Source organism: Lepisosteus platostomus, chromosome 13 (assembly GCF_059453375.1).
Source record: "Lepisosteus platostomus isolate fLepPlt1 chromosome 13, fLepPlt1.hap1, whole genome shotgun sequence".
In the NCBI taxonomy this organism is placed as follows: Eukaryota; Metazoa; Chordata; class Actinopteri; order Semionotiformes; family Lepisosteidae; genus Lepisosteus; species Lepisosteus platostomus.
In genome coordinates, this window is record NC_142623.1 from 35,147,922 (window position 1) to 35,167,044 (window position 19,123).

Genomic DNA, 19,123 nt, shown 5'->3' on the forward strand with positions numbered 1-19,123 from the left:
ATCTTATACTGTAGTTGTCATATTTATATTCTTAGAGTTATATATTATAGAAATAGATTAAATTTCACAAGGTGGTCTTGTCTGTCTTAATCTGACTTAATCTTGTTAAACTAAAAACAGAAGGGATGTGTTATTCAGGATTCTTATAATTGTGATTACTGGTGATTGTGATTACTGGTAAATAACTGTTATAAGGATACTAGGTGGTAAATGGCTTTATGTGAAATGTGTACATTCATCAAAAGAATAGAAGGTTGAATAAATAGTCTAATGTAGACTAAAAAGAAGCATACGTATTTTTGATATTGTGCTTCTTTTGCTTTTAATGCAAATGCAAATCCAACCTTCCATGTTTTATCTAATACAGTGGCGCAGATGAGCTGGAGTCTATGACAGCACGCCAATCCCTGCAGGACATACGCAGACGCAAACACAGACATGCACTCACACCTTGGGCCAGTTTCCCCAGAAGACAATTATCCTACTAGTATGGCTTTGGACTGGAAAGAAAGCGAAGCACCTAGGGGAAACCCACATAAAAACACTGGGAGAACATACAAACTTTATGCAGATAGCACCCCTGGTACATAATTGAACCTAGGGCCCAAGCTCTGTGAAACAGCAATGCTAACCACTACACCACTATGTTGAAACACAGATCTCTGATACAGTATTTCACTATGACTTCTGAGAAGCACACGGATATACAGTCCGTCTAGCAATGCAGCATTGGTTTACATTTGATCCTAAGTTCTATTATTAGATGCACAAAATGTAGACTAAACTCAACATTTAAAAAGGGTGGGGACTCCTACCCAAATTAATTCTGCAGCAATTTCATTTGTGATTCCTTTATGAGATTCAGGAAAAAACAAACACCATATTTAGTTTTTGTGACACCACATATGTTTTTAATAAAAAGCAAATTTTATTGAATAATATACAAACAACTTGGACATTGATAAACATGACTTTAATAGAAGAAGCCCTTGAATTATACATATAAAACATGAATGTTATACAACGTATTTTAGCCTTCTTAAATTTCACAGCTTTGTACACCAAGGTTCTTGTTTTCTACTTTGGGAAAACTGCCCAGTCTATAGTAAACAAAAGAGATGGGCAGTTTGCCCAGTGCTGAAAATCTGCCCCTAAGTATTTCCTTCTCAGTTTCAATGCAAAAGAGCTGTTAAAGTTTGAGGTACTAAAAGGACAAATTAAAAAAAACAAATTAGAAATAACTAACAAAAATCTAACATGTAATGGTGTGCTAACTACTCAGTTTTGATCCACACTTTATGACCTGTGCTGATTGCAGCAGCTCTCTGCCTATTATCAAAGGCTTGGTGACAAACAAAAGCACAGAAAGTAGTAGTACAACATAAGGTATCTACAAAGCATCATTCACAAAGTGATTTATTTGTAAAAAAAAAAGGATATATATATGAAAACTTGAATCTGATTTTAAAAATAGCAGCTCGTTATAAAGCAAAATAAAACTTAGGGAGCTAAAGTTCAGATCGTTCTTTGAGATTTAAATTATCACTTAAAATCCTTACCTGAGATGATGTGCGGTGCTAGACAGGACACCAAGCACATGGGAGATAACTGCTCCATTTATGAAGTTTCTAACAGCAGATCGGGAGGAAGGTTAGATCCTAATCTCGTACATTTCCTCTCGCCTACATACATCAGTCTCACACCCAGAATTTCCCTTCACGTATCTCTCCTGCATCTCCACCCTGCCTCCCCATCTACAACCTTGCAGCAGCTCCCTAGCTCGATCCATGCAATAGTGAGGGTGGGGTGGGGGGCAGGTTAAGGCAGCTATCCTCATGGCTAGGCTACCAGTCCCCCAGCTAGGAGAGGAACACCAAATACTCCAAGCATACAGTATTTTGTCTCTGTATCACATTAATTAGGATCTAACTGACCTGCTGAACTAATTTGTATTTGGTTCGGTTCTGATAACGGAAGGATAGTTTACAAATTATGTGGATGGTTCAGTTATTTTTTCAAGTAATTTTCTATAATAAATTTACATTTCCAGTTTGCTTCGAACATTTGTCCAGCACTATCTTAAGCACAATAGGTGTACAAATATACATCTTTATGACAAGTTTTGTGACCTGCACATATATCTATGTTAGTGATGATGAATACATTTACTAGAACAGAGAGTTACAGAAAATCAAATTAAAATTAAAACAGAGAAGTATAAGTTTAGCTCATCTTCTTTCTTTTGCTAATGTAGAATATCTATCATTCTTCTATGAGTCGATAGAATGGATTAACTTAATCTGAGAGCATTATTTGTAGCAAGAAAGAAATATTTTTTTATTATATGAAATATTGAGGATGAAAGCAGTTTTCATTTTGGATTGACATCAGTTATGTATCTTATTCTATAAATTAGAAATTCAGATTATGAGTTTAAAAATAATGTTCTAATTTACATCTTATTTTGTGAGGTTATTGGCCACACTATCTTCTTATAATTTAGTAATGGTTGAATTACTGTGAACACATGAATTTGTATTCTAGTCTGTAAAAAAGACAATTTGTTTCCAGGGAAAAACTGGCTTCATGCTTAGCATTTTACAAGTGAAATTGTTTTACTGACATGTGCTCTAAAAAAAAAGAACATAAGAACAAATACAAACATAGCAATGAGGAGGCCTTTCAGCCTGTGTAGCTCTCAAGTATATATATTATATCTCCATTCTACTTCCATTTGTACATATCTTGCAGCATATCATATATAACATGATGCTGTGTCTGACACTCCACAATCTGTATAAAATACCCTTAAGGCTGCTTAAAAGCATTGTCATACAGTATATGCATTGCTGAAAACATACTATAAAGGAATTACATCTCTATTGTATATAAATCAAACACCCTAAAAAGGGTCAGCTGACACATTCATTTGCTTTAAATTAAAACTATTATATGATTTTTTCCATTTTTTAATAATCTTAGCACACTAGTAAACAAGTAAGAACAAATAATATACACTCCACTGAAGTTGCTGAGTTATTAAGAAATTAACATTTTCCCCCAGTTAGTTGATATGTTGTGTGTTAGCACTGACCTTCAGATTAAATACCAGTCTGTTCAAAACAATGCTGTGATCTTACTACTGACCATACCCAAGTGCTTCATTTACTGCTTAGATGTCTGACATAAATATTGGGAACGTCTTTGGATCATGTTGTGTGATTTTTCCCTTATAAATGTGCCCAGTGATGTCTCCCTTCAATACTGCTCATATGACCTCATGAAGTTTGGTAAGCAGTGACATACATACTGGCTGTAATAATATCCAGATGGACATTTCCTGTTTTTTGTCCTGCAGGGTAGCCGGTAACAGCTGAAACAAAGAAAAGACACAAACTTTATTGCTCTACAGTCTTTCTCTTATTGTCTGTACTCAAAGGCAGCAGATACTCTTAAAAGACTCATTAAGATTCCTCAGTCAGCTTGGTGTGTGGCCATCTTTTTGTTAAGTCGCTGAAAAAGACTGTTTTAAAGTAGGAAGAATTTACGGAATCCTGCAGAATCAAAAAAGAAAGTTTTTTTTTTTACATTGAAACAAAACTGGTGCACAAAGCTTTTCCAAAAATGGTTTGTTTTTTTCCTATACTGTAATTGTCCAAGTGCAAGTGGTATTATTTTCAACTTACTTCTTACTTTCTGTGGTTTTATAGAAGTCAGTCAATGTACATATCCTCTAATATGAGTGCATTAAAAACAGACGTTACTGGAAATGTAAAAAAAAAAGTGGACAGGAATGTACTTGATCTGTTAATGCACACCGATGTTTTGATCTCCTAACTGAATTGGTGGGAGTTGGTAATCACATTCTGCAATTCAGAGGACTATAAAATTATACATGTTGCATATTATTGACATACTGTACAATTCGGTTAATAGAGTCCTTGTAAATTACCTGCAGGTTTCAGGGTTGAACTTCTTCCCTTGCAGTAAACATGTGTTCGCATTCTCTTTACACTCACACTGGCAGTTCCCGGGGTTCAGAGGCTGACTCTTTGGGCAGTCTGCCTGGCAGACGCATCCACAGCGCTCTTTGTCCCACTTCTGGTGGGGAGGGCAGGGCTCCAGAGCCGCTTGTTCTTCACAGACACATTCACAGTCAACCTCGTCAAGCCTCCATCCTTCTCCACAGCTCAAGTGGGTCAGCCCATTCTGACACACACACTCGCAGTGCTCCTCACTCCACAGTTTGTTAGGACCACAGAGGTCAATGAGAGCCTCAGCCAGTGGGTCTATGGAAAAGGGAGAGGACAAGCAAAGAGAATAAATTCGATTTTTACAACAACTGAGACTGATGACAGCCATATGTAGAGTATTTCACGAGGAGCTCTCCTCTTAGCAGGTCTGTTTCCAAGTTGCCTTTGCTGAGAAGAGCAAAGTGACATAGTGACAAATCATAGTTTCTAGTTAACTGTTTAAAAGCACTACCTCCCTCTAAAATGATCACAACTTTGTGAAAACTATATAAAAATGAGTACTAAAATCTTTACTGTGACACCCATTCATTTAGTTAAAATGCTTAGTTGAAAGATCTAGATGTTTCGCTAATAAATTAGCAATGGTTTTCAAGGTTTCTCTGGGGTATTGGTCTGGTTAAAGAAGGATTCCTTGTTTCATTTAGGAATATATTCTATGGTCTTTCGACTCCAAGCCAGGAGCACCAGTTTGGAACTGATTTTGATGAGCGTTGTCCGGCTTACCTGGCTCTGTGGAGGAGAACAGGCTCATGTCCTCAGACATGCACTGGCAAGTAACAGGATTCCAATTTAGACCAGCGGCACAGGTACTGTCTGTCTCAGGACATCTGGAAAACAGCACAATTTATTTGGGATTAATGCATTATAATGCTTGGTCTTCAGAAATGTTCCTAGAGCACTGATACATGGAGTATATAACAAGTTCTAGAGGAAGATTAGATCCTAATCTCTCACATTTCTACTCACATACATGTACAGTATAAGTTTCACACCCAGAACTTCCCTTTGATCATCTCTGTCGTATCCCTTCTGCGACTCCATCTACACCCTAATAGCAACTCCCTAGCTCACCCCTCACAATAATGAAAGGGGAGATGGGAAGCCTTAATGGTGAGACTGCCATTTCCTCAGCTAGGCTCTGCATAGTTTATCCTCCGTCTCGTTCATTAAGATCCAACTGATCCGACGAAAATATAAGAACCACTACAGATTCTGATTTAATTTTTGTATAACGTGTACTGCATTTCGGATTCTTAATTTAATTTACTTCTGTTTTATTTTGAAACAGTCATATAAATCATAAGAAAAAATTCAAATCAGTGGAAGCTCTCTTACCTATCTAGTATCTATCTAGTATCTTGTAGCTTAGTGCAGATTTATAGATATATTGATACAGACTCTAACTTGCTGAATTAGTAGTAGGTCCTTCAATTTAAGAATACAATCATCTTTTATTTCTTACTTTGGCTCTAAGTAGAACTGATTTACTCCACATTACTCTGTAGTACTCTGTATTCTTTCTCTTTGTACCCTGTACTCTTTCTCAAGAGTGTTTTGCTAATTATGGTAGCAAACAAGGTAACACGTACATACAAAGTACATTAAACCACAGAAAATTGGCAAGTGTCTTTTTTCTCTTCTCATATGGGAGTAAAATCAGCATTGACTTACGGTGTATTGGCTGACCTCCTGATGACAGAGTGAGGAGATCGCTTGGGTTGGCATTCGCACTCTGTGTGGTTGACAAAACTGACCATAACAACTGTCTTTTCCATATGTGGCATGGAGAGTTCAATCAACTAGACAGAAACAAAAATGCATTATGATGTGTGTATGCAACATCAGTAATGCAATTATCAAAGAACTGGAAGATTGTTGTAATATACAGACATTTGCACCTTCACATATGCTTTTAAAGAAGTGAATTACAACACCTAAGGCTGTACTGTAGACTGTAGAAGCTGAAAATTAATTGCAAAAAAGGGACTTTGCTACTCTAACCTTCCATCCAGGTTTTACATGCTACAGCTTTTTAAATTTAAGTGTATTTGTGCAAGACATACTACAAGGTTAATTATTTTTGTTTTCACAGAGCATCTAATTTCTTACAGTCTTGTTGACATAGGTGTAGCTGGTGTTGACACAGTGGAAGGCTTCACTTTTGCAGCATCCACCACATCGGTGCACAGAGACACAGCGAGGCAGGTAGAAATTGGTTGTACTCTCAGGGTATTCTTTAGAAACATCCAGGAACACTTCTCTTGGAGTGCACAAGGTCTTCTGCATCTCATCCAAAATAACTGAGAAACAACAAATATTTTTGAGGTACATGCTCATATCAAAGAGGAAGCTTTTGTTTTATTTTTTAACTATTGTACTTATAACTACTTGCTGAAGCACTACAAATAAGAACAAAATAATGTTAAGTAAGGCACTTCAAAACCTCATGAATCACCTCTTCTATGTTTTTTTAAAATAAAAGAAGACTCTTTCATCTGTGATTTAAACAATTTGTTCTGATTTAGCTTCAACATTTCTGCCAACGGGTTATTTTACCAAGAAGTAAAAAAACAGGTTTAAAGATTTAATGTCATGAAAAACAACATTTAAAGTTGTTGAGAAGTTCTGAAATAAAGGATGACAGAGAGCTTAAACCTCCTTAACTAATAATCATTAAAAAAATCAATAAAGTACACAAAGTACATAAAAGTACATTATGCTCATTTCTACTTGGCAGGCAAATGTAACTGTAAGGGTGCCAATTTTGCCTTTCAGCATGACCTTTTAAATGTTTTATGTTTGTTGTCCGATGTGGATTGTACTTCCTTTGAGGGTATTTGACTTAATTTGTTGAAAATGTGTTTGGTTTTTTTAAATACCTGTACCTGCCAAAAGATCTTTGCTGGCCCAACACATTTACTCATGGCAACCAAGTTTTTATAAAATCCTTAGTTGGCATGATTAACTATTACTTTTTATTTTTTGGCCAGAATAACCACATTTGGTGGATAGCTCAAAAAACTAATAAGGCAAATTATTTAAACCAATCTTGAAACAACAATCTCTACATAGGATCTGAAATAATGCCATTCACTGCATAAACAGACATTAATGGGAAACACTGAAAGTTAGTAAAGCTCAGATAGCTTATATTAAGAGTACATTATATAAGGCAAATTTATATTTTTCAATCCCTTCCATAGGTAAGGAGCCTCAAAAGTGGGCCCATCTTATCTTACGGTCAAATGCGCTGTCTGCGATGTAGAGTCCTGCCTTTTTTTGATTGCCCCAGCTGTCCCCTTCCTCCTGGATTGATGTGTGCGTGTTCAGTGCCTTCTTGCGTAGGCAGTGCTGGACCAGGCCATACTCTGGGTACAAGAGATCCAGCAGCTCATCTACAGTGGACACTGTCCCCCACTGGCTGTGCAGATCACTCCCTAACTGCCGATGTGAGAGGTGTCACATGTTAGAAATCGTAACCAGCAAACTGAGAAATCATTCAGGTCAAATTGTGAAACAACAGGAGAATTGAAATTATATAAGAAAACCCTTAAGAAAAATTGAATATATATAAACACAGTTGTATATATAAAGTGCAGTTTTGAAATAGAAATACCTGCTTAAGATAAATACACACAACACTTATACACTAGATTTAGCTTTCTTAAAAAGAGGTACACTTTATGACTTGGCAAACATGTGCCATTGGATAACTGCCCCTGTGTTTATTTTGGAAAAGATCTGTAAACAGAAGTATTCTCCATACCATAAATATCTCTCTCAAAAATAAGTCCAGAAGCATCATGATCATCTTACCTCTGTTTCTTCCACATCCTGATAGTACTCCTGTTCAGACTCATATTGAAGGCAGAAAGGCAAAACATTGAGAATCCATAGACAAACAGAAAACATCCACATAGTGCATAAGTTGCTTGTGCCTTTGATCAGCAATCGGAATGCCAGAGAGTAATTTTTCATGCCAGCAGAAGGAACTCCCCACTGAACTGAGATTACCTCAAAACCAAACAAGAACGGATCTTCAGACTTGCTTTAAAAGAAGCACACTTACACATGTATTATTTCCTTGAAATGTGAAAAACAATCCTGTTTCATTTTTTTCTCCCTCATTCATTGACATCTGGAGCTTGATATCATGATCAATCCATGGTAGTTTCCATACATTGTGTGTAGTAAAAAGGAAAAGGATTAATTTGGCTCCCACTCTTCACAGAGTATATTTATGCAGGCTCAGACAGAATTTGCATCCAGGGCTTGCATTCGCAGAGCAAATGAAAGAAAGAGACAGACATTACTGACAGGATGAATGCACTCAAGGATTGCAGCAGAGACCTCTCTTTCTGCACTGCACTTGGCTTATTTTTTAAATCAGGCGTGGTAGAGCAGTCATTATTGGGAGGAGCTCCTCTCCATTCTCCTAAGGGTGTGTGTGTGTGAGAGAGAGAGTATTATAGAAGAGGGTGGAGGGGCAGGAGGTGGTGTAGAAGCTTGTTTCTTTCTTTCATTTTATCATGTTTTTGTCACTTCAAAAAGAACATGTCTAAACAGCTAAGACTTTGGGCTTTTCTTATCTTTTGGCTCCTTCTATCAGTAAATGTATTGGCTACTGTTGACACTCTATCAGGTGTTACAAAATCAAGAATCAACTAAGACTATGTTAAGTCAAGACTACAATAATATAATAAAACTATCTTTAATCACAATGAATTGAGGTCGCTTTCCTCTTTTGCAGTGCACTGCATTTTCCCTGATAGTACTAGTTAGGAATGCATGCACTGAGCTATTACTATCCTTGTAACTCAGCTGAGTAGCCTATAATCATTTTTTTAACAGTTTGGTTCTTGTTGATATTAAAAATCAGAATAGACATCACTATCCACGTCAATCACAGTCTGGGCTTAGAAATTTACTGTCTCAATCTTGAATCGGAGCAGCACAAATTTTAGACATTATATTCCTTGGTTTTATAATAGAAATTTGTGAAAAAGAGTAGATCCTAATCTCACACACTTCCTCTCGCCTACGTAAATTAGTGTCGCGCCTGGGACTTCCTGTTGCACATCTATCTCAAAGTTCTTTCTAGTCTTCTGATGTCACCAAGCCTCTCAGAAACTCTGAGGATCTGTGGCCCATTTCCCCATGGAAGTTCCTCCCTGCATCTTCCCTCTCTTGCCATCCTCACCCATGCTACTCTCCCCTCTTCTCCCTTCTCTGTGTTTCTGGTTAAATGTTCAACCCACCACATCTATGGTCCTAGCTTATGTACTGTATGTTTTCATCAGTCCTTCTTGCCCTTGCTGTCCATCCATTGCTGACTCCTACTCTGTCCAATGGGTGCAAGCACACAAGTAGGCAGTCTGCATAGGATCCAAGCTTCCTTGTTCACCCCCACACTGTACCTAGCCTGGCATAGACAAGTGATGGGTTCTATCCCCATTTACCCTACTGCCCTTTTCAGTTGATGTCTAACTTGTCAGTACCATCCTTCAACTATTCTTTCTCCCAAGCTTCCAGCCACATGCAGTACATAGCTTAAATTCCTCCTGTTTTCGGGTTCAGCTCGAAACTTCTTCCTATCTAGGTAAAAGCAAACTGCAGCTCTTCTCCGCCTCAGGCTATTCTCTCTGGCCCACAGCTCTTCTGGTCCTCTGCCCACCATAGAGTTCCAATCTCAAATGAGCTGGTAGATGTAACCGTTAGCTCTCTTCCTTCAGGTTCCTCTTCAGCTGGCCCAGTTCCTTCCACTGTCCACCACAGAGTTACTACCTCAAACTAGTCAGCACAGCTAACTACTAACCAGTAGCTCTAAAATCCCAACGCCTTCCACTGCCAACCAGTGGAGTTCCAATCCAATCTAGCTTGTCCTGCTACTTCTGTTTGCTGCTAGTGCTGCCACCTGTTCGACTCACATTCTGTCACCTGCAGCACATGTGCTTCTCAGGCACTGCATCGGAATTCATTAGGTCAAACAGGCGCAAACCTGCACCATACACTTTTTTCCACCTGCATTGACCAATATTACCCAGTGGTTTGTTCAAATTCTATGTATTCTTTCATGAAAAGTACAAAGCAATTAATGGTGTTGCTTATTTTATTTAAAAGTAATTTTTGAGGCCGTATCTGTGTTATGTGGTACTGGTATGTTACATGAAGAGTTAAAAATCTTTTATCATTTCACTGTATCTTTGAGAGTTTTTTTCAAAGAGCTTATTTCAACACCAACATAAAAAACAGATAACCAACATGCATGATTTCCTGTCTTGATTTTGATGGAGATAGACTAATTTGGTTTTACGAAGAATGTGGCAATATAGATTAGCTGGAATACATTACGTTTGAACATTATCTGTCTTTTTATAGGCATTTTTTTGTCTATGTCAGACACATGAATATAAAGTAATTGGTATATTTACATTTCTATTCTAGTTTGTTTAAATTAAGGTAGCAATGGCTCTGTGCTACACAATGTACAGTACTGTGCTTTTTACTTAGAAGTGCTTACCTCTTTTGTAACTTAAAACTGCAGCAGGAAATATACAGTACTGCATTTTTCTGAGACAAAACTCCTTTAACACTTGGCACTTTAAGGCATGACTATGGGACATACTGTAATATCAGTGGAAGCATTATTATTTCCTAATTAATTTGTAAGTAAGGAGATAATAAAAATGATGTTCCATTCTTACCACTACATATTTCATTCCCGCCAATATATCTTTGTGATTCTGCAAAATTTGATGAATGCTGGAATAATTCAGATAATAGATCTGTGTGACATGGATTCCAAGAAAATTGTAAGCAGAAATGAACAAGTGGATATTTTTAACACATTCATTTATATTTGAATGTCTGTTTTGATTGTTCCATTTTCAAATTGTTCCATTGAAAAATAAAAACTGAGTATGAAATTATAAGCCACAATAAGTATCAATAGGAATTCTGTTTGTTTACAGTTTTACTTGTCTTATACAATAATAACTATGTCATAAAAAATATTGTTTACCTGCAATATACACAATTCTAGTCCTAGTTTGATTTTTGAATTTCAGGAAACCACGGTTAATTTTGGAGGCTAAGGGTGGCTGACAAACATCTCTGTATTTAAAACCAAATCCTAGAAAATCAACCAGATATTTGTACATGTGATAGCTCTGCTAGTTGCTATTAGCAGATGCTAATTGCCATTGCTATTAAAGTAGCAATGGCTCTGTGCTACACAATGTACTGTACAGTGCTTTTTACTTAGAAAGGTTACCTCTTTTGTACCTCTTCTAGAGTTTTTAGGGCAAATCCCATTCTCTTGGCTATGTTGCCAAGTGGCACAGCTTGTGCTCAAACCTCTGGCCCTCAGGCTGTAGGAATTCATACCTAATTGTAGAAATTATAGTGACTCAGTTCGTGAGGATATCTTTAAGATTGCTTGGTCCTGTACAGTTACCGATTACTGCATAGGGAGCAGTATGACTTTAAGGCAACTACCCGTGCAATACCTCAGTGTCACGAACAAAGTGCACCTCTAGTTGCAAGCAACAAGTTCAAGCAGGAACTGAGTAGGTGTCACTTCATCTAAAACCAAAAAATATTCAGGGGTACAAACGCACACACGTAGGTGCTGAATCTGTATGATGTATGGTAGTGCCCAGCAGTGATCAGTCACATTCCCTGTATTTGCAGTTGCAGCATGTCTGGAAAACAACAGAACATATAAATTATATATACTGTATATGTATACCAATATATTTAAAATAATTTAAAACATATTTTTCTTAAAATTATAAAATTTATATGATTAAATATATTATAAACATATCTCATTCTTTATTATACAGTATGAAAGGATATACTGTGTGGAAAATACAACAAGAAGCCAAGTGCTGGTGAAGCTGTGTGTTATAACAGCAAACACAAATGAAGCAAATGGGGTGAGTTCTTTGCGTTGTTACTCCGGCAACACAAACACATTTTAATTATTAAATGAGTATTGAATTTCTGTAAGGCAAGGAGATTCAAAACAGTTGTTGATCAAAACATAAGAATAAAAGCCAAAAATCATGAAAAAATGACTCAGTTTCATATAAACCTGTTCTCTATAATTCTCTTTCATAAAATAGTCTGTCCTCTGTAATTTGTGTAATAAATTTACAAATGAGAAATAAAAGCCCTTTATAGAGAATACCAGATAGAAATCATATGGAATGAAAAATATTGCTTGATTCAACAGCAAATGTATGCTTGTTTTACATCGAACAAAACATTTTTAGACATTAGACAATAATAGTCAGTTGTAGCCTGAAGTGTGTCATCAGTCAAATCTCAACAAAGTCCCTTGTCCCTTGTCATCCTGAGGCTGACGTATTTTAACTACATTGGACCCCTGTCAACTGAAGCTACATTCCTTTGCGTTCAAAGCTATTCCCCAATATCTTTTACCGTGGTGTTTTTAAACAGTATGAACAGAGAAGTCATTCATATTATTATTATTTTTGCTGAGAATACATCCCTTACATTGCCATTATGTTTTTCAGCCCAACAGATCACAAGTATATAATAAGACACAAACTCAAACATTGTTGGATCTAGGGATAAATAGTGGAAACTGGGTATGTTGAACTGACACAGCTCAAGAAGGCTAAATGATCTCATTTGTGCAAGACATTTTTGCAAGATTATATCCTTATAAAAGACGACTAATGAGGCTTTGTTTTATGGAATAATCCCAGTGGGCTAGTTACATTTGTTAGATTTCTTTACTAATTATTAAGCACACTTTATTAAAACAAAAGTTATGTTTTACATGAATAGCTCATGTTTAACAGTTTGTCACAGATAGCAAAAGATGACACAGAAATGTCTTGCCATAATCATTAAGATAATTATCTGGGTAATTTACAAATTGCCTGTTGGTTTTTAAAAACACTACAGAGAGCTTGTGGATGTGGAAAATTGCTCTAGTGGACTAATACTTCTGTTCCACAACTGAGACCTTTATTTTTAAATGATTACTTATTAATCACCATGCAATTAGTGCACATGAAGTCAACTTTTATTAGAAATTACTAATTAATATACAGTAAATGTCTGCCTCACTTACCTCACTTAACATGAAAGAAACTAGTGGGAGCAGAGCATTTTTTTATTTAAAAAATGATAAAAATATGTTTAATTGCAAATTTAAAGCCATCAAAATCAGTTTCACCTGATAATAATTATCTTTTACCAAATCATTTCCTTTATGTCAAATTCCTGCAGTCAGTAGATGAAACAGTGATGCGTAAGCTGATGCAGAATCTGTGACATGAGCTGACTAATGAAACTCAGACATGAAAAATGAACTACATAAAAGGATGCAATTGCACTAGTTTAATACCAAAAGATCATAAGTTATACCATCCTAGCTCTGTGGTAAATGACGTTAATCTCTGTGGTTAACCAATCTTGTGACGGCATTAAAAGTCTTTTCAGATTCTTGAGCACAAATGTCACATCTTGTGCAATGTACATTTTCTGTTTTGAAAAGAAGGTCAACACATCAGTGTGTGGTGATACAGCTCAATATTATTTTGTGTGTACTGTATTTCTGCAAAGAGAAAGAAGCAAGCAGGGTTAACTTAAGAAGTTGCGCTTTGGAGTACGATAAGATGTTTAGATTTTTTTTTCCCGAAGAAAAAACTCCCCACAATAACCACTGTGTGTTAAAAAAAGTCAAAGATATTTCTTGATATGTGCGTGCTGCAAGCCACTTCACTTGTGCTCTACTTTCCAGGAAGAGGTGGAACCGTGACCTGTCGTACAAGAATGAGTCCTGCTAATTAGGTTAGAAAAACATCAGTACAATAAATTGCAAGTAATGTGATCTGAGGAAGAAACCGGAAACTTAGACATGCTAGCTCTTGTTTTCTGTAGGAAGTTTCAGGGCTTTGAAGTTCAATTCACTTGGGTATGATACTGTATATTACCCATTAAACAATACTATTTTCTTTGTTAGCTGAAGTTGAATTTGTCCTGTATTTCAAGAAAAAATACATAGACAGGTAGGTGGGTGGCACAGTTCAGTTCTTGGGGTGCTATCTACATGGAATTTGAATGTTCTCCCCATGTTTGTGTGGGTTTCCTTCAGGTGCTTTGGTTTCCTTTCACCATCCAAAGACCTATTAGAAATTTGCTTCTTAGGTGGTAATTGGCTTCTAGGTTAATGGGCTGCTGGGAAAATTGACCCTGGTGTGAGTCTTGTGGGTCTGTCTCTGTGTGTGCTCTGCAATGGACTGGAATCCATCTAAAGCAACAGAATACATTGCAGGAGTTTAACTGGCAGTAAGAAGTGTTTTATCAGTTCTCTAACGGTACTAGCAAAGTACTTTGTAAAATAAAGCAAACTGCAAAAAGAAGTAATAGAAATCATCTAAAAAAATTGGAGTTCACCTTCATGTCTTTCAGAAAGGGATCTGAGATTCACTCCTCTGACTACATGAACTGAAAAACAAGAGACCAAACAACAGTGTCTTAACATGCTAAAAATATTCATAAAGGACATCAAGGGAAGCTTGAAAAGAGCAATCCACTTTTAGTGGAATGAGTATTACTGAGTAGTATAGCGAGTATTACTCATTTTAAAATGAATTTTGGTTCTGTTAATGTGATACAACTTGTACAATTTAATAAACTAACATGTTATTTATGCAAGTCTACGGCCCACAGCTCTCTCTTGAGCACCGTCCACGGTTTTTGCTGTAAAACATACAGTTACTGAGTCCATAATTGGAATTAAGGAGGGTGGGGATGGGTGGATATTTTTTGCTGGCCTCCCTGGCCAGAAATGATATGGCATATCTGACATGTTCCCAAGAGATGACAATGTCAATATCATCTGACTTTCTAATGGATGTGTGGCAGTGATGTCACCTCACATGACAGAGCATGAACCCTCATTCCAGTCTGTCTGTGCACTGATAAGAAACCACTACAGATTAAAAAGTGGCATGATACTGCCTGAGCAATCTGGCTTTAATGATAATTGTCCCTGCCATTCCTGTCACTTTGGTTAACATGTATCATAACTGTAATTATAGGATATTTCATCACTTTATATTTTCCAGTCACCTTAAAAGGATTAATCTACTATGAGTGGGGTAATACACAACGGCTTTTCTCAAACATCTGATCTGACTAACTGCAAATGCTATGAGTTAGTTCTCAGTTTAGTCTCTGTTTGACACGAATACATAATACCCAGTCTATTAGACATCCTTGAATACCTCTGTTGAACACATGAATATCAGATAAAAAATAAGGTTATACTTAAAAAAAATCCAAAGTTTTAACATTAGAACAATTAGATATTTCAAGCCAAACAAATGGCTTTTTGTTAATGTTCTCATATCTCCAGCCTGTGTGTAATCTCACTGATTATATAGTGAAAGTTTTGTTTACCTATAGTAGTATTTGTACAATTCCCGACCTCCCAAGTATTTCAGAATAAAATGTTAGTGATGTCGCACACTTACACTCATGGCGCTCTGCTGAAACCATGTCTAATGAGACCAGCTGTATCTAACTGACGATTTGTCAATCTGCGAGGGTTGTTTACAGGGTGATGTTTATTAGGGTTGAATGTATTTCCTTATTAACATTTTCCCCTTCTTAAATGGATATACATGGAAAAGCCGAGGGACCAGCAGCTGCATACACACACTAAATCCATCTTAATATGAAAATAAAAAAAAACACAGTTCACAAAATCTAGAAGCTTATTTTGACTTTATGTCTTATTTCATTTAGTAATTTGTTATTTTATAGCGCAACTTTAAGCAATGCAGTTTGCATACTTGAAGTGCTTTTATTGCTTAAAGCATAGCGGATTCATAAAGTCTGTGGTTTTTATAAGCTTTCCAGATACAGTCACTCCTGAGTCCTGCTGGATTACTCTCCCCCAAGGCCTGAGATTGCTTAAACAGGGGCTTCCCCAAAAACCACACTGCAATTGCATAAACATCACTGTTGACACTAGTTAAGGCAGCTTCCTAATTGAAGTCCTTTAAGCCACAATTGAAGAATGGGATCTGGATTTGATCAAGCAGGGGAGAAAACAGGAACTAGGAAGTGTTCGTGTAAAGCAAAATTGGCAGCTATGGAGGCATTCTTCAACAAAATAACCATAAGTAAAGTTAAAGTTAAAAAAAATCATAACTATAACTGTAATACATTTGAATTTACATCTAACTGTTTCTCCATTCAGCCCTTTTCTAACCGATTCTTCCAATTCAGGATCTCAGTGGAGCCAGAGCCTATCCTGGCACGCAATGGGCACAAGGCAGGGTACACCCTGCATGGGATGCACGTCCATCACAGGGCCAACACTGAGAGGTGCACACACTCACACCAGGGCCAATTTTTCTAGAAGCAAATTATCCTACCAGTATGTCTTTGGACTGCACAGGGAGAACATACAAACTCCATTGAAGGATACTGCTGTTGTATCCTTGAGCAAGGTACTTTACTCATATTATTTCTACTGGGTAACTGGATACACGCCAGCAAGTTGTCATTGTTTAAGGATCACCCAGAAAGTAAAATAATGCCCCATATTAAAAGCAACTCCCACAGCAAGACAATGAAACTATTAGTGCTGTAAGATTAAATTTTCCTGCTTCCTGTTGCAGAGTTCCAAAATATTTTTACAAAAACCTGTATCAACTCTGACCCTGTGAAGTCATGCATAAAAACATGATAATACAAAAGCATTAAGTATTAAGCATTAAGCATTACTTTCTGGGTGGCCCTCAGAATTTGTTCTCAATTGATTTAATCGGGTCAAATATAGGATTTACGTAGTGGGATTAAATGTGCTACATTGCCATCTAGTGATATAATTTAGTTGTTGCCAAATTTTCAAAAAGCATTTTGTTTAATAAGGGGTCTGAGGTTAAAGTCGGAGATAAGACAGATAAACACTTCTCTGTCAATCCAGGAAGGGATACAAATATTTATTAACTCAGTTCCTAGACTGATTTTCCTTCAAGGCTTTTCTTTGTTGTTTGTGCTTTTAAACGACAAGGTCAGTTGGATTTCAGATGATTTACTGTAGATAAAACCTGTCACTAAACTCAGTAGTTGCTACTGTACATCTTCAATAAAACACAGATGTCTGCCTGTAGGTAATCAGCACAGTCTATATCCTTTTCAGCAGTGTTTTAAAAGAGCTGTACTGTAAGGGTTTAGATGCTAAAGTGGGGAAAATAACTGTCTCTATAAAGTGACAGCTCTATACAGTAACTGAAGCACAACAGAATCCAGAAACCAATAACACAAGTTAAAAATGCTGGAATGAGATGATGACTATCTTGGCCACATTCTGATAGGTAGGTAGGTCCCTATGCAGGCCATCAAGGCCCTTGCCCCCCATTTTTCTCAACCATCTGACACTGGAGGTGGAGGTGATGTGGTCAGCATCACACTCCGGCCAGCCTATTACCCCCGGAAGGATTTACCCCTGGTACTCATTTGGAAAGCAGGCTGAGTGGACCTAGGAGCCATCTGGAAGGAATCAGAGCAAGCTACATACTGTACTTGCTCCTACTTGGGATTGAACCCAGGACCTTCCTGTCAGGAGCTAGATGCCTGTGCCATCTGAGCTACCACGGCTCCAACCACATTCTGATATACGATGAAAATCAGAGTGTGATGCCACAATACAGTTTCACTCTAGCAGTCAACATACAGTATGCAAACTTTATGCTCACTAAGCTGCTTTTGGTAATCCATATGAGGTAATCGATATCCCCTGGAACTTTTCAACGTCTTTGTAGTTAAAGGCGAACCGCAGGCCCAATATCTCCGACAGGTTGTTAAATCTTGGTAACAAAATAAATTCATTGATGTTATCGAAAAAATGTACAAAGTCCTGAACTTTGTGAAAGTACAGTAAGTCGCAATGTTGTCACAAACTCACATTCCAGTTTCCACTGATGTGGGATGTGAGGCGGTGATGTGAGGCGGTCTCTTCCTGCTCACTAGCCACTGTAATGATTAATGTAATGTGATGTACAAGCAAATAAGTACAGCTTGTGCAGGTTCTACATACGTAACAAGTAGTATTTGTCAGCAAAACTATCTCAAAATCGAAAGCAATATTTCTATTGGATTAAAAGAGATGTTATTCACAAGCCTGCTTGTTTACAATGTCACTGGAAGTTTTGTTGTCTTGTTGTGAATCACAGAATATGGAGCTGTGCATACCTGGAAATTTAGTTGATTTTGTGGCATAAATTGGAAGTTTTACAAGTTACTGTGTATATTTTACTTTTATTTTGGTTTGAAATGCACTCATCAAAGGTGATTCTTTCTAACCTTGAAATATAAAAATAGTATTGCAGTTCCCCTATTATAAATTATGAAAATGTACTCTATGGTGTACATTTTAATAAACCATATTGTTCTGTGTAGCACAGTCCCGGTCTTTGTGAAAATTCCATTTAAAATAGTGACAAAGATTATTAGCCACACATGGATGTGCTTTTGCATTTGTAGGCACATTTTCCAAGATGTATTCTGTTCAGAGAAGAGACTGAATAAAATACTTTTAATAGTGTTATAGCAATCTGTCTACACTAGTAGCTAACAAACCTTCTATCTATTAGTCTATTAATAGCCTTCAACTGCTTTCAGTAAAGCACATGGTGAACATTACCAGAATAATAGTGCTCTTGATGAAATTACTGGTAAGTCTCTTCTAAAAGAACCATATTAAAAGTAATTAGTTTGTTCTATGTAAAATAGCTTATTTTGGTTTGATATTAAGCTAAGTAATTTAAGTAATTTTGTTTACTCAGACAATTGCTATGCAGACATAAGTTAATTTGATTAATGCATTTTAGGCTGTCTTGTACAGTACAGAGTGGTCTATGTTTTTTGATAACTGTTTAATATCTTTGTTTAAATGAAATTTGTATTCATCATGGAACAAAACTAATTTGAGTATGGAATACTATATTCTATAATATACAGTAAGTGTAACCTTTGACCTTATCTAGCCTATTTGGATTTCTTATTCCTCACGCTAGACACATTTTTATGGC

The 19,123-nt window shown here is 36.8% G+C and overlaps 1 protein-coding gene across 1 annotated transcript; it reads right to left on the reverse strand.

The window, feature by feature from the left end:
- Nucleotides 1-906: 906 nt before the first annotated feature.
- On the reverse strand, nucleotides 907-11,743 carry LOC148650500 (vascular endothelial growth factor C-like). Its single transcript, XM_088604354.1, has 7 exons — nucleotides 7,851-11,743; nucleotides 7,274-7,475; nucleotides 6,144-6,334; nucleotides 5,706-5,833; nucleotides 4,758-4,861; nucleotides 3,953-4,289; nucleotides 907-3,373 (listed from the first exon to the last, which is right to left on the reverse strand). The coding sequence occupies exons 1-7, from the start codon at nucleotides 8,010-8,012 to the stop codon at nucleotides 3,259-3,261; spliced, it is 1,239 nt and encodes a 412-aa protein (XP_088460480.1). The 5' UTR covers nucleotides 8,013-11,743; the 3' UTR covers nucleotides 907-3,258.
- Between the last annotated feature and the right edge of the window lie 7,380 nt (nucleotides 11,744-19,123).

What these genes read in the sequence shown, in the direction of transcription:
- LOC148650500 (XM_088604354.1), bottom strand. Translation starts at nt 8,012, where the DNA reads ATGAAAAATTACTCTCTGGCATTCCGATTGCTGATCAAAGGCACAAGC. An exon ending in AGGAGGTCAGCCAATACACC is followed by an intron (nt 4,862 to 5,705) that starts GTAAGTCAATGC and finishes GCTGTTTTCCAG; the next exon opens with ATGTCCTGAGACAGACAGTA. An exon ending in TTCAACCCTGAAACCTGCAG is followed by an intron (nt 3,374 to 3,952) that starts GTAATTTACAAG and finishes TCTTTGTTTCAG; the next exon opens with CTGTTACCGGCTACCCTGCA.